This window comes from Triturus cristatus, chromosome 4_1 (genome assembly GCF_964204655.1).
Source record: "Triturus cristatus chromosome 4_1, aTriCri1.1, whole genome shotgun sequence".
In the NCBI taxonomy this organism is placed as follows: Eukaryota; Metazoa; Chordata; class Amphibia; order Caudata; family Salamandridae; genus Triturus; species Triturus cristatus.
In genome coordinates, this window is record NC_140585.1 from 422,832,353 (window position 1) to 422,847,586 (window position 15,234).

The window sequence follows — 15,234 nt, forward strand, 5'->3', positions numbered from 1 at the left end:
TCAAAACTTAAAATGAAAGTTGCACTTGACTAGATAATATAATGTTAATTGTACATTTTTTAGAACTTACCTTAAAGTTTTGCTCAAAACTACAACTAAACAATTCCTCAAGGGCATATAGTCTCCTTTAAATTGTTCAGAAGTCTTTCGACCCCAAATGACCAAATTTTTCTTTCCTGAAAAGGACAAGACAAAACTTTCATTGTTGTGACAACATAAACAATCTTAATTGTTAATACAATCATTGGTTTTGCAAAGTCACATGCACTATAGATTAAAAGAGTGAACTGTTTCATTTTACAATTACACACTGCAGAGACACTGCTCGTTATCTCTGACAAGGTCTTTGAATGGCATGAGGTGCCCAAATAATTTCTTATAATTAAATACAAACTCTATAAATAAATAACTGATGGTATATCACAAAGATAATTATTTATTCATAATTATTTGGAGTGTTGCTCAAAACATCAGATCTTTATTTAATAATCAACTTGTTTCCTAGCAACAGTGAACTATGACAATCAGGATAGACTGATTCCAGTAGAAATTTTATTTTTCTCAGTTTTGTAGATTGCCAATTTCAAGTCTGCTATCCCAACAACAGCCTATATCTGATAAAAGTCAGAATGCACATATTTTAAGTGGGTTAAAAAATGGATGCTAATAAATATAATATTTAGGAATTAATATTACAATATTTTGGGCTTGAGATCCAAACACATTAGCAAATAAGGATGTGAAATTTGCACACTTGGGGCCAGATGTAAGAAGCTTTTTTCTGCTTACAAAAGGCCCAGAACCTGGAATCCTGAACATGACATCCCATGAAGACAGAGGTCAGGGCCTGGAATGTGGCACATGAAAGGGGAAGCAAGCTCAACCGTCTCAAAGGAAGAACATTCGAAATAGACTTCCTCTGTCTGCAAGAAAAGTATAATGATCCATTGCTGTGCACAGTGGGTTCAGAGGTCTCCTCTCACAGCCAGAATCACCAGAAGGCAGTGGATTGCCTCACAGAAGTGGAGAGCCGCGTTTCGGCAGTGGAGGATACAGTGGCATCTCTGCAACAAAAGTTGAGCAAGCTTACCGTTATCGCGCAAGAGTTTGCGTCCCTTGTTGAAGATGCTGATGGCTGCTCTTGACCCGATAACCTACGCTTCATTGGCTTCCCGGAAGTGTGAGAGGGCTCCTCCATAGATCGATTTCTCATGCAGTGGTTGAGAGCCCTCCTGCCAGAGGACTCCTTAGCCTCCTGTTTCGTAGTGGAGAGAGCCCACAGGGCATTGACAAAGAAGCCCGCCCCCCTGGGGAACGCCCAAGACCAGTGATCGCAAGCTGATGAACCATGCAGACTGAGATACCATCCTTCAGTAAGCAAGAAACCACAGGGATAAACTGATCTTCGATTCACAGCCCATAATGATAATTTCAGACTACACCCGCCTGGTACAGCAACAACGCCAGTCATGCAAAAAGCAGACTTAGCGAACTTAATGTGCAGTGTATGTTGTTGTCCCCAGCCCGAATGAGAGTCACATATAACTCTGGGATGATGTCATGACACCCTTGGATCGTCTGAGTGAGCTGGGGTGCGGGCCCCAGTCAGGGGATCCAAACTTCATCAGCTGGCTACCACACTGGGGTGGTCAGATGCATGGAGGGATTATCACCCCTCGGAGTGTGGTTTTACATTCTTCCCAGCCGTACATGGCTCGCTATCCAGAATAGACTATTAGACTATTTCTTTTTACCACGCAGTTACATACATAGGGTCTCACATGTTTCTATTTTGCCATGGGGTCTGTTGGACCTCTCCCCGGTCTTACTCAGGCTGCACAAAGAACCACAAAAGCCCCCCTTCAGGTGGCGGATGTCACCTTGGCACCTTCGTGATTCAAACTACCAAGATTTCCTTCGACAGTCCATTTTAGACTACCTTACATCCAACGTGGCATCTGCCCCATCCAGTGTCATCCTCTGGGAAGCTCTCAAACCCTCCATCCACTGCGTAGACATCAGCTTTTACGAAGGGCAAAAAATGTAAACGCCTCATCCCAAATAGTAGAATTAGAAAACCCTCAGAGGTCCCTCGAAGCCGAAATGGCTATGTCTGCTGAACCAATACCGCAGCGTAATCTTTTCCAAATACAACAAATCCACCAACATCTCACTAACAAGGTGCATGAGATCTGGCTAGCGACCCAACACAGGATCTATCAATGAGGCGACAAATCAAGCGAAATGCTCCATCAGCTGTGCCAGGCTGCAATGCCTCCCACATTTGTTCCGGGGCTCCGTAATGTGGAAGGAGTCCTCTGTACTTCCCCCGAGGCTGTGGTCCAAGCGTTTGTGGCCTACTATGCCTCGCTATATGAGCAGAATGAACTTATATTGAGTGCTTAAAAAGGGTAATTCTTAACAGACAGACCTCCCATAAGTCTCCCAGACCACATAAGGTACCAGCTAGATGCTCCCATAACTGTAAAATAACTCAGCACCATGCTCGCTAATATACACCCCGGCCGGGCCAACATCTTCCCCAGTGACTTCTTACGGCCGCACATGGCACAGCTCTGCCCATACTTGTTGGAAGCACTTCACGAGGCTTTGGAGCAACACAGTTTGCATTCTGACTGGCACCACGCCGAGATTGTGGTGTTCCTCAAACCTGGCCGCCCTCCAGAAGAACCCTCTTCTTACCGCCCTATCTCCCTTCTCAATTTTGAACCCAAACTGTTGGGCAAGGTCCTTGCAGGTCATCTCTGCACATATATTTACAACTTAATTCACCCAGACCAGACCGGCTTCTTGCCACACCGGTCTACCCGGCATAACATCAGGCGAGTTCGCAACACTATTGCGAAGGCTCCGGAGTTGGGCCGCCCTGCAGGCTATCCTCCTGTCTGACATAGATAAGGGATTTGAGTCCTCAAGCTGGACATATCGATTTCTTCAATCCCTCAACTTTGGTCCGTGCTTTCTGTCTTATGTTCAATTATTATACACAGATCTCTCAGCCTCTGTGCGGTTATCTGAATTCAGGTCTACACCCTTCTGAATTTGTTGTGGCACGAGGCAGGGTTGCCCCTTATTTCCATTGTTATTTGCACTAGCCATTCCGCCCCACTGATTCGGGGGTGCGAGTGGTCCCAGGAGCAGTCGGAGAGAATCGCGCTATACTCGGACAACGTGCTGTTCTTTTTGGCTGATCCTCGGTTTTCCGGCCCCCGAGCTCTCCAGATACTCTCAGTGTTTGGGGAAACCTCCAGCCGTGGAGCCAACCCAAAGAAGCCAGTGTTGTTTCCTGTGTGTGGGAAAAAGTAATGTGGCACCTGGGACATGCAGTTATCCCATACTACAGAAGGCTTCAAATATCTAGGAGTTTTTATTTCGCCGTGTCCCACAATTTCGTGGGCACATAATATTAATCCGCTGCTTTGAGTATCTGAGAGGAGACCAAGATATGGTCCCCCTACTGCTGTCCCAGTTTTTAAGATGGTCTCCTTGCCTCGTTTACTTTACTGATTATAACATTTTCCATAAAATATTCCATGCACATGGTTCGCCCAAGCAAATGCACTCCTGAACAATTTCCTATGGGGAGGGGGCGCTGTCCGAGTAGCGCTGCAAACTTGAACGCAGTCAACGTACTGTGGAGGGATAGCAGTGGCCCATATATACGCCTAATATGCAGCCTCCCACCTGTTGAACATCAATGAGTGGGGGTACAGCTCACACGCAGATCCAGCGTATGCTGCGGAGCGTCTGGGGATGGAAGGTATCCCCCTCCTGAATCTCTTCAACAGCCATATAAACCTAAACTTTTTGCCCCCTGCCAGCAGAACTGTCATTCAGCTCTGGCGCTGTACCGTTAACAAAATGGTCTGGGATGAGCGCCTGACACGGACGACCCCTCTGTGGCATGGCACTTACTTGCGACCCACCGCCGAACTTCCAGACTTCCATACAAGGGACCTCCTCGGAATCTCTACCCTGGGTGACATTATGCAAGGATCCACCCTCAAATCTTTATAGCAACTGCAAAAATAATTTCAGTTGCACCGGACACAGTTTTATAAATATTTGCAGCTGAGACATACCCTGACTCCCCTAATTGGCTCGCTGAGTGGCCTACCAGAATTTACCAGACTTTGATCACCCACACGCAAACCACGTTACATAAAACCCGAGAAGTATGGGAAGCAAACTAGCCTGACATGACAGACGATGACTGGACAGAGGCCCTTGCTAGTCCCCGTGGAGCTACTATTACCACTTGATATCGCCTCATCCAGTTTAAATATATCCACCGAGCATACTTATCCCACTCCGGCCTCTGGAGGATGGGTGTCATCCAGTCCCCTACTACTTGCCTCAGATGCAGCCATGCGGAGGAATCCTTCTTTCACATGGTTTAAAGCTGTGGGCCATTGCAGCCATTTTGGCATAACATTTTGTCATGCCTGTGTCGGGTCTTGTCCTGGAGTCTCCCTTTCGACCGTAAGCTATTCTAGCTCCATAGTACAAAGGAGATAGGCGGGAACCGGTACAAACAGCACTTTCTGGTTTTGGGCCTCACGCTTGCCAAACAGGACATTGCCCAAACCTGGAAGGGGACTTCGACACCAATAATGGGTGGGTGGAGGGCGGCAATGGACAGATGCATGGGGCGACAACTGTACCTGATACTTCTGTTGCTTCTCCTTCTCTGGTTTTCATTCTCCGGTTTCTTTGAGTGTTGGGACGGCAGTACGCGGGTTTGGGGACAGAGATTGGACAAAGTTTAAAGAGCGAATAGGTCCGTATGTGCAGTCTGAAGTGGGGGATAAGGAAAAACAAGTAGTGGCTAATCAGGCTGGGCAGTGCGGTCATAAACCCAATTACAGTGTGGAAGATGTTTGGAGTGTGATGAAAGATTATGATCCCTTTGTACAATAGCATGCTCTTAAGCATATGTCTGCTGCACTGATTAATCTTTAGGAGCAATGTTTCAAGGATGCTGCACCACAGATTTTATATGATATTAAAGATAATGTATATACTAGTAATATGGAGCCTGGCCAAGTTTTTGGCAGTGTTACGACATTGATTGCTTACAGGGGTAGGCTGCTTGAGAAGAGTCCCAGCACGATGTCTCAGTTTCTGATGAGAGAGGTTTATCCTATATATCACCCAGAGATGCCGGAGTTAACAGATTGGCGAGGGAATGTCACTCGTACAGGTGTAGCAGCCTGTTTTAAAAAGAATGGGTTTTTTACTCCGTGGAAAAGAAGTGAAGTATTGTCTCTTAAGACTCATTTGCCTGATCCTAGGAAAAATCCAACTGTATATTATAAAGAAGTGACTTAAGCTGCCTCTTCCACTGTAATGACTCTTCCTGATATTTAAATGTTTTTTGATCTTCTTGTCCCGGTTGATATTTGGAGACCGGTTCATACTCAAGATCATGTTGTGGAGTTGGGGGGTACATGGGACCAAATTAAAGTATGGGATCAGGAAAGGAAGCCAGGTGATAATCCCAGAGCAGAGATACTTGCTTTGCCAGGCCGCATTATCACATATATGCATTCTCTTACTACGCCGAGAAAAGTAGACTGGGCCAAACTGTCGGCTTGTCGGCAAAAGAAAGATGAGAGTGTGTCTGATTTTTTCACTCAGTTTGAAGGTACGTTTTTGGATTACAGACAGTGGGCAGGATTTATCTATTTAATGAGGTGTTCGGTTGTTTGTTAATAGATTGTTTCTAATATGCTTCCTGAAATTGGGACTCGATTGCAGGCCTCTGAGAGTACTTGGTCCACTTCTTCCGCCTCTGTTGTTTTAAACATGGCACAGTATTATGTGCATAGGAAAAGGCATAAGGATTTAAAGACAAAGGTGTTGTTACAGCAGACTTTTAGAGGGAATGGTAGAGGACGTGGTGGTTTGGCACGACAGCTTCCACGCACTAGTAGGCAGCCAAACACTATGCCCATGGGTCCGAATCAGTGTGCGTACCGTAAAGAGGAATGACATTGGAGTAGCGAGTGTCCTGTGCTTTTGCAAAAGGTAGCGGTCACCAGAGGACAAGGTTCTCGTGGACGGGGTCATGGAGCTGTTGGGGCAGACAGGGCTCAAAACGCTGCAGCCTCACAGGGACTTTCTGATAATAATTATTTTGATGGCCCTCTGGATGGACAGTACTATCATGATGATTATGATATGGAGGAAGTGACAGGGATGTCTTACAGCTGGGACAGCCAGGGACAGGGTGAGGGACCAGTTCCGATATCTGTAGACCAGCGTGGTCTTTATGTAACAGCGGAACTGCAAGGTTCGACTAAGGAATTTTTGATGGACACAGGTGCAACAAAAAGTTGTAGGTGACAGGCAAAACAGATGTGGGACTACTGCAGATATCTCCAGTCTTGATACAAGTTAAGGATAGTGCTATTTTGCCCTGTATCCCGCAGTATAAAATACCACAGGCAGGAGAGTGAGTCTTATTGCAAATTATTCAGGAGTTGATTAAAAAGGGAGTGGTTGAAGAGACGACTGTCAATATTTGTAATAACCCTATTCTTCCCATTCTTAACCTCTTCAGCGCTGCGCGGATTCCCGCGCAGTGCTGAAAGATCTGAGCGCGGGCGGGGCCATGACAGAACGGTTCCGTCATAAGCACAGCCCAACCGGCGTGCATGACGGAACCGTTCCGTCATCGGCATCGAAGAGGTTAAAGGGACACCCTCAGGTTCCCCTGATGAACAAAAAGATGTTTATAGTTTTGTGATTGACTTGCGCGAAGTTAATAAAATAGTGGTTCCCCAGTTTCCAGTGGTCCCTGACATTACTACTCTTTTGAGAATGATTCCTTCTACTGCTCAAGTCTTTTCTGTCATTGACTTGGAAAATGTATTCTTCAGTATTCATATTCATCCAGAAAGCAGCTATTTGTTTGGGTTTACACTAGATGGCAGAAGCTTTAGATTATGTTGAGCTCCTCAGGGCTATACTGAAAGTCCAAGTATCTATATTCAAGCTTAAAGAGCCAATCAGATTCCCTTTTCCTTCCCACAGGTAATGTATTGGTGCAGTATGTCGATGACCTTCTTATTGCTTCTGATACCGAACAAGGTTGCAACGACAGTACAGTTAAGTTATTGTTACATTTAGCTCAGCATGGAAATAAATACTGTCGAAGGAGGGTAGGAGATTGACTCCTGAGCGCATCAGTACAATTGTTAAAATTCCCATCCCACAGACTCAGAAAGATGTGCATGCTTTCATAGGTATCACTTCCTACTGCTGGCAGTGGATACCTAACTACTCTTTACTAATCAAACCTTTGCTTCTGCTAACCACTAAAGACGTGGATGAACCCGTGCCTTGGATGCCTGAATGTCAGCAGTCTTTTGAGCAATTCAAAACTGCTCTTTGTTCAGCTCCAGTACTCGCCACCCCTGATTATAACAAGTTGTTTGTATTGTTCGTCCATGGCTGGTTGCATGCTTGCTGTCCTAACACAAAAATTTGGAGATAAGCAGCGGCTGTGTGCTTATTTCTCTACTATTTCTGACCCAGTCGCACAAGCCCTCCCAAGCTGTCTAAGAGCAGTCGCGGCTGTGGCCGTTACGATAAGACAATCAGCTGGACTTGTACTTGATACCGATCTCACAGTCATGGTACCCCATGCTGTGGATACTCTTCTGAATAAGACCAAGACACAACACCTCACCAGTGCACGTCTGACTGGCTATGAATTAACATGTTCGCTAAACACATCACAATCAAAAGATGTGCCACTCTGAATCCAGCCATGTTACTGACCCTCCCTTCTGAAAATGATGAAATTGAGAAACATGATTGTAGCTTCCTGGTGGAAGATGAGACAAAAGGACAGGTAGACTTGACTGATGTTCCCTTATCTGACCCACGATGGGAACTATATGTCGATGGCTCTTGTTTTAAATTACCAGATGGCGCTAAAACTGCTGCGTATGCTATCACCACGCTGCGTACAGTAGTTGAGAAATCACAAGTTCCCTATCAGTCGGCCCAAACTGCTGAGCTTGTTGCCTTAATACAAGCTTGCGAAATGAGTGAGGGACTGGTTGTCAATATTTATAATGACAGTCAGTACACCTTGGAGTCGCACATAATTTTGGGCAACTCTGGGCTGAGAAAGGGTTTATTACTTCACATGACACCGAGAATTAGCATGGGCACCTTATATTGAGGCTTTTGTCTGCTTTGACACTCCCTAAGAAATTGGCCATTGTAAAGTGTAGTGCCCATCGGAAAATCAGTGATGATGTAGGGACGGGAAATGCTTTTGCCCATCAGACAGCTAAAGAAACTGCCTGGACTAAAATTAAAAGAATGTTTGTAGCAGGTCCCGCTAGGTGGGTGCCTGAAGTCTCCATGTTTGAGGATACACTCAAGAATGTGAAAGAGATACAAAATGAGGCCATAATAGAGGAAACAGCAATGTGGCAAGAAAGTACAGCACAATTGAATGATGAAGGATGATGGATTGATAAATCAGGGAAACAAAGATGGATGTTGCCAGATGCATATGTTCTTCCTGTAGTCACGATGGCCCATGGCCCAGCCCATATTAGTGCTAAGGGTATCTGCATGTTGTTAGACCCTGTATGGCAGAATGATAACATTTCGAAAACAGCTGCATATTTAGTGAAGTATTGCATGGTGCACATGATGCACAATCCTGGAAAATGTATCCCTACACCACCCACTTTTCCTTTTGAGGTCCTTAAGCTGGATTACATAGAGCCAGATAGGTGCAATAATTTGAAGTATGTTTTGGTGGTTGTCTGTGCATTCAGTGAATGGGTTGAGGCTTATTCCACTAAAGATAGTACAGCCATTACGACTGCAAAGGTACTTCTGAAGGAGTTCTTTCCTCGTTTTGGTTTGCTCATTTGATTTGGAGTGACAACGGAAGTCATTCTAATGCCAAAGTGATTCATTTGATTTGTGATGGTTTGAGTATTAAACAGAAGTTTCATCCCGCCAATCATCCAGTCAGCAGGCTTAGTTGAGAAGTACTATGGTACTCTCAAACTGTAACTGGCAAAGATTCAAGAGACCACAGGGTTACAGTGGCCAGATGCTTTGCTAATTACACTTTTGTCAACAAGAACTACAGCACATTCTAGGACTGGATTGTCACCATACAAGGTCATGTTTGGACGCCTGGAAAACGTCAGGGGCTATTGAATTTCCATTGTTGATAGACCATCTTTGCCATTTAACTGAAAGTTTGCGTTCTATTCACCAACTGGTCTGAGAATCCCCGCCAGCTATACCAGAGGGGCACAGACACGATATTCAGCCTGGGGATTTCATGCTCGTGCACAACTTCCAGCAGAAAAAGAGTTTGGAGCCACAATGGAAGGGGCTGGAACAGGTCATTCTATCTATGCGCACAGCTGTTAAAGTTGCCGGCCGTAAGAACTGGGTCCACGCAACTCACTGCCGCAGGATACCATTGCCCTTGCCCAATGACCAGTGGATGAGGGATGGAGTAGGGGACTACGAGTGCGAGAAGGTGCCCCAGTTTGTCCCCTTAAGCGATGCCAGGCTGAACTGGACCAAAACGGATGAGGAAAATTATGAAGTGCTGAATGCAGCGGTCCCTAAGAAATATGAGCTATTCAGGACCTGCTTTTTGTTGATCCCTCTGTGCCTGCAGTCACTAGGTACAATTTGTGCCCTCTGCTGAAGAACGGTGCACAAAAGGAAAAGACAGATTCGGTAGGGATCGACTGTGTAAGTTAGGGTGTACTTTCCTATAGTAATTAGGGTGTTGCGAGATTTGTGCACTGTTTGAACTTTGGACAGGATAGATCGAAAGTACCAATTGGCGGTAAATTATCCTGGTCGACGTGGAAATCCAAGCTTAGGACAGAGCAAGCTCCACCACCGGTGCTCAAGAGCGCTAACGTTCCGATGAACAATATGAGCCTGTACAAGTGAGGCTCTGACGGACCCTGAACTTACATATTCCATTTGTTTTTTCATCCCTCTTTCATCATTCATTATGCATCCCTTTGGTAGACAGGTTGCCGATGAGGAGCAACCAATGATTCTCGTTGTTCCGCCCACTACGATATGGACACTCAAAAGGAAAATATGATGTGTCACCTTTGTGGTTCTATTGCTTTTGATACTGTGTGGGGTGACATGGGTTTTGGAGAGCGAACAAATTTGGTTTTGCCAGAAAAGGGGAAAGTCATCTCTTTGACTAGAAATAAAAGGTCAGTAATGTATTTTTAGACAACCATTTTAGGTTCTTTGGGGAGGGAACTGCTTGCTACCCTACTGATCCAGTCACTAGCTTCTGGACTGCTTATCCATTGGCCCTTGTGAATTGTACTTATACTCAACCCCCAGAATTTACAGAAGTTTTCAGAATTTTTAGTTTTGCTTATCAAGGTCCTTGTCTATATTGTAGAAAGCCACGGGGAGTGGACTATCCAGGATGCGCTAATGATACATACTGCGATAACTACTACATGGAGGAACAGAATATTACTTTAGTAGGTTGGCATTATAAGGATGTGATAGTTACTCAAAAGGCTGGTTATTATCCTGCTTTCTGTCCCATTGTGAATAGTATGGACACAGACTTGTATGTGAACTGTTCAGGCACAGTGCTGTATAAAAGTACGATCCGTTTGGTGAATGATAAAGATCCTGATACCTTTGGTATGCATTCTAGATACTCTGCTGTGGATTATGATGGACCAGTTTATGCACACCCTGGATTCTATGTTTTGTCCAACTGTACATACTCTAATGTCCATAATGGTACAGGCAGTGGGGCTTTAGGAATGGTGTTGCCTCTGGGTATGCCTTGTAAACATGTCAATCCGAAGCCTAATGTCCGCTGGGTGAAAAGGACACTAGAGAAAGAATTCTGTGAGGGAGTCACCGATATGGAGATCAATAATTATAGTGATGGAGCCACTTTTGGGTATACTCTGTCATCCCTTGTTACTTTGGGAATGACATCTATGGCCAGGGGTGAGAAAGCCCAGGAATATTTTGGATGCAAGTTGCAAATATTGTCTAACTGTGCAGTAGCAGCTTTGCGTGACATCACCACCCAGTTAGAAAGTATGCGAATATATTCTGAGCAGACTAGATATGCAGTTGATTTCATCATAGCTAAGAGTGGAGGAGTGTGCCCTGTAGTAGACGATCAGTGTGTAGTCGGCATCAAGAATAAGGAAAAGGATATCACCCAGCATATTCTAGACATTATCGAGAATTTCAAGGGAATGGAAAGTGGAAATTGGAATTGGTCTCTTTTTGGTAGCTGGGGCTGGATTCTTGAAAAAGTGATTTATCTGATTGTGATTTTGGTGTTCTGCTGTGCCTTTCCTTTTCTTGCTCTTATTGTGCCAATATTCTCATCCCCAAGCAGAAAATATCGATTCATGATATCAATGCTGCAATAATGGTCAAGCAGAAGATCGAAGACATGATGAAAGGATTTTTGAGACTTCTTTTCTTCTCACAATTTCCTCTCCTGATGTTGATACTATAGAATGCTCATGAACATGTTGATATTGTTTATGATTCCCTGCTTGCCTTATTCTTACACTTTTGCACTCACTGCAGTGGGAATAGTAATTTTTACCTCTCCGCTATCTAACACTTTCCCTACTGTTGCACTTGTTGGAGTGAGAATAGTCATTTTTGCCCCTCCACTATCCAATACTTTCCCTACTGTTGAACTCATTGGAGTGGGAATAGTTATTTTTACCCCTTGGATATCCAACATTTTCCCTACTGTTGCACTCACAGGATTTGGAATAGCAAATGTAATGCCTCTGCTATCCAACACTTACCCTAATTTTGCACTCACTTGAGTGAGAATAGTAATTTTTACCCCTCCGCTATCCAATACTTTCCCTACTGTTGCACTCATTTGAGTGGTAATAGTAATTTTTACCCCTCTGCTATCCAACATTTTCCCTACAGGAGTTGGAATAGTAAATTTAATTCCTACACCATCCAACACTTACCCTACTTTTGTACTCACTGGAGTGGGAATAATAATTTTACCCCTCCGCTATTCAACACTTTCCCTACCGCTGCACTTTTTGGAGTGGAAATAGTATTTTTTCCCCTCTGCTATCCAACACTTTCCCTACTGTTGCACTCACTGGAGTTGAAGTAGTAAATTTAATTATTCCGCTATCCAACACTTTCTCTACTGTTGCACTTATTGTATTGGGAAATGTAAGTTTGATTTTTTTTATAGTTTACTGTTTTAATTTATTATAGAAATGTTTTTAATTTTAAAGTATTGATATATATATATATTATTTTTATATAATTTAAAAGTTTAAAAATTAAATAAAGATAATAGTTAATAAATTATTTGTAAGTAAATATATGTATATATATATATATATATATAAATGTTTGCGTGTTTATATTTTTTTAATTAAGTGTATTTGTTATATTTAGTTGAAATGTATATTACATTTAATAATATTTTGGTTACAATAATATTAATATTTAATATATTTACTATATATTATTATTTTATATATATATATATATATATATATATATATATATATATATATATATATATATTATCTACTGGCGGTCGCCAGTAGATAGTTATATTTAGGACCGAGATCCCATAGGAAATCTGAAAATTCTATTTTTAATAACTTTGGCGCCGGTTGACTTATCTTCGTGAAATTTTCAAAACTAATGGGGTGCTCCGCTCAACTCCTACCCTGAAAGTCTCGGGGTGATTCGTCAAGCGGGGGCTGAGAAAAAAGTGGGGTCCCAAAACACGTTTTCCCGATGCATTTTCCCATAGGACCTTTAGTAGAAGGTACAGCCCGAACGGCTGAACAGAATTACTTGAAATTTGGCAAAGAGGTAGTCCTCAGGTCAGGCATGTGCCTTTTGCATATATGGTGTAAATCCGTTCAGTAGTTCCTGAGAAAATCAAAAGTAAAATCACATATATATCTGGGCGGAGCCTAACCACACATCTCATTGTGAGATCTGATTGGCTGTCAGCACTTCATCCAAGAAGTGTTGGCAGCCATCTTGGGACCAATATACATGATAGCACCTCATTAAATAGCATTACAGTTAATAGAAGGTTTTAAGACTTTAGTTACATTATAAATCATTTGTTGATGGTACCATACTCATTTTAGGAATTGTGGTATGTTCTAAGGTGATTTTACCATGTGAAAAAGCCTTCTGCTGGGATATCATGAATCATGTTTGAGAGAAAACTATTTTCACATGCTTTTCCCACAGAGGTTTTGAAGGTGATCTATAAGCTAAACTGAGAGCATATTTTCTGTAAATTCACATTATCTTTCTCAGTCATGTGAGAATGAAGTCTGACATTGTCAGTAAAACATGTACATCCAACAAGGGCAGAGACTGTCAGTTGATTCCTTTGTGTTCTACTGCAGCTTCCCAGAGTGTTCCAAAGAACAACTAGAGCGCTACCACTCCTACTTATGGTAAATGTATGGCACACCTGAAGCCATCTTGATTGGAATAAAGTGGTAACTCTTAAAACATTTAATTTAAAAAGGAACAAAATCAGAGGGTTCATTTTGCCATAGAATGTATGATTAGTGCTGCATAAAGAAAAATGAGGGCACATTTTGAGTGACTTCTCAAATCCTCTTCTATTTCATTAAAGAATTCTGACATGCAGACTGAAACATGCACTTTCAATACCAGCAGCAGACTTCCCTGGTGAGCAGTAGCTTTACTACAGTGATTTAATGAGCAACTAGAGTGCTAACATTCTGAATTTATGGCAAATGTGTGACACATCTGAATGCCTTCTTAACTGAATCAAAGTAAAAAACTGACAGTATGCCTACTGAGGAGACTGTAGTAAATGAGGAAATTAGGAAACTTCATAACAAGTCTCCCAAGATGGCCACCTGAGACAAAAGAGTCCAAATGTAGCACAAATATCACCGAGATGTAGCCCAAGTATAACCCGATGACAGAAATCCCAGAGTGTTTTAAAGAACAACTAGAGCGCTAACAGTCTTACTTATGACAAAAGTATGGCACACCTGAAGCCATCTTGATTGGAATAAAGTGGTAACACTTAAAACATTTAATTTGCAAAGGAACAAAATGAGGGGGTTCATTTTTCCATAGAAATTATGATTAGTGCTGCAGAAAGAAAAATTAGGTCACATTTTGACTTCTCAAATCCTCTTTTATTTCATTAAAAAGTTCTGACATGCAGACTGAAACATGCACTTTGAATACCAGCAGCAGACTTCCCTGGTGAGCAGTAGCTTTACTACAGTGATCTAATGAGGAACTAGAGTGCTACCATTCAGAATTTATGGCAAATGTGTCACATCTGAATGCCTTCTTGATGGAACCAAAGTAAACAAGCATTGAAAACGCAATAGGTCTCGCCCTCATTTAAGTTAAAGCAATTCTGTTTGTAATTAGGTGGCTTTTTAGCTTTGCTTTTATTAGTGTTTTTCAAAATTTTATGTACATAACATGCATATATGTATATGTATGCATGTATTTATATTTGTATTTATATAGATATGCAGATTATATATATGTTTATATATGTATGTATATATATATATATACACATACATATATATAAATGCATATGCATATATGTGCATATGTGTGCGTGTAGAGAGAGGTAGAGAGAGGTAGAGAGGTAGAGGTGTAGAGGTAGAGACGTAGAGGTAGAGAGGTAGAGGTAGACAGGTAGAGGTAGAGAGGTAGAGAGTAGTAGAGAGAGAGGTAGAGAAAGGTAGAGAGGTAGAGAGTAGAGGATGAGTAATAGAGAGTAGAGAGTAGAGAGAGAGTAGTAGAGAGTAGTAGAGAGAGTAGCAGAGAGTGAGTAGGAGAGAGTAGTAGAGTGAGTAGTAGAGAGTGAGTAGTAGAGAGTAGTAGAGAGTGAGGAGTAGAGAGTAGTAGAGAGTGAGTAGTAGAGGGAGTAGTACAGAGTAGTAGAGAGTGAGTAGTAGAGAGTAGTAGAGAGTGAGTATTAGAGAGTGAGTAGTAGAGAGTGAGTAGTAGAGAGAGAGAGTAGTAGAGAGTGAGTGGTAGAGAGTAGTAGAGAGTAGTGAGTAGTAGAGAGTAGTAGTAGTAGAGTGAGTAGTAGAGAGTGAGTAGTAGAGAGTAGTAGAGAGTGAGACGAAGAGAGTAGTAGAGAGTGAGTAGTAGAGGGAG

The 15,234-nt window shown here is 42.7% G+C and overlaps 1 protein-coding gene across 1 annotated transcript in view; it reads right to left on the reverse strand.

The window, feature by feature from the left end:
* Positions 1 to 15,234, reverse strand: part of LOC146855060 (dihydrofolate reductase-like) — a 198,543-nt gene that overhangs the window by 109,398 nt on the left and 73,911 nt on the right. The window contains exon 4 of the mRNA XM_085652544.1: positions 71 to 176. Coding sequence (XP_085508670.1) covers positions 71 to 176 — 106 coding nt within the window. The remainder of the gene's footprint in view (positions 1 to 70; positions 177 to 15,234) is intronic.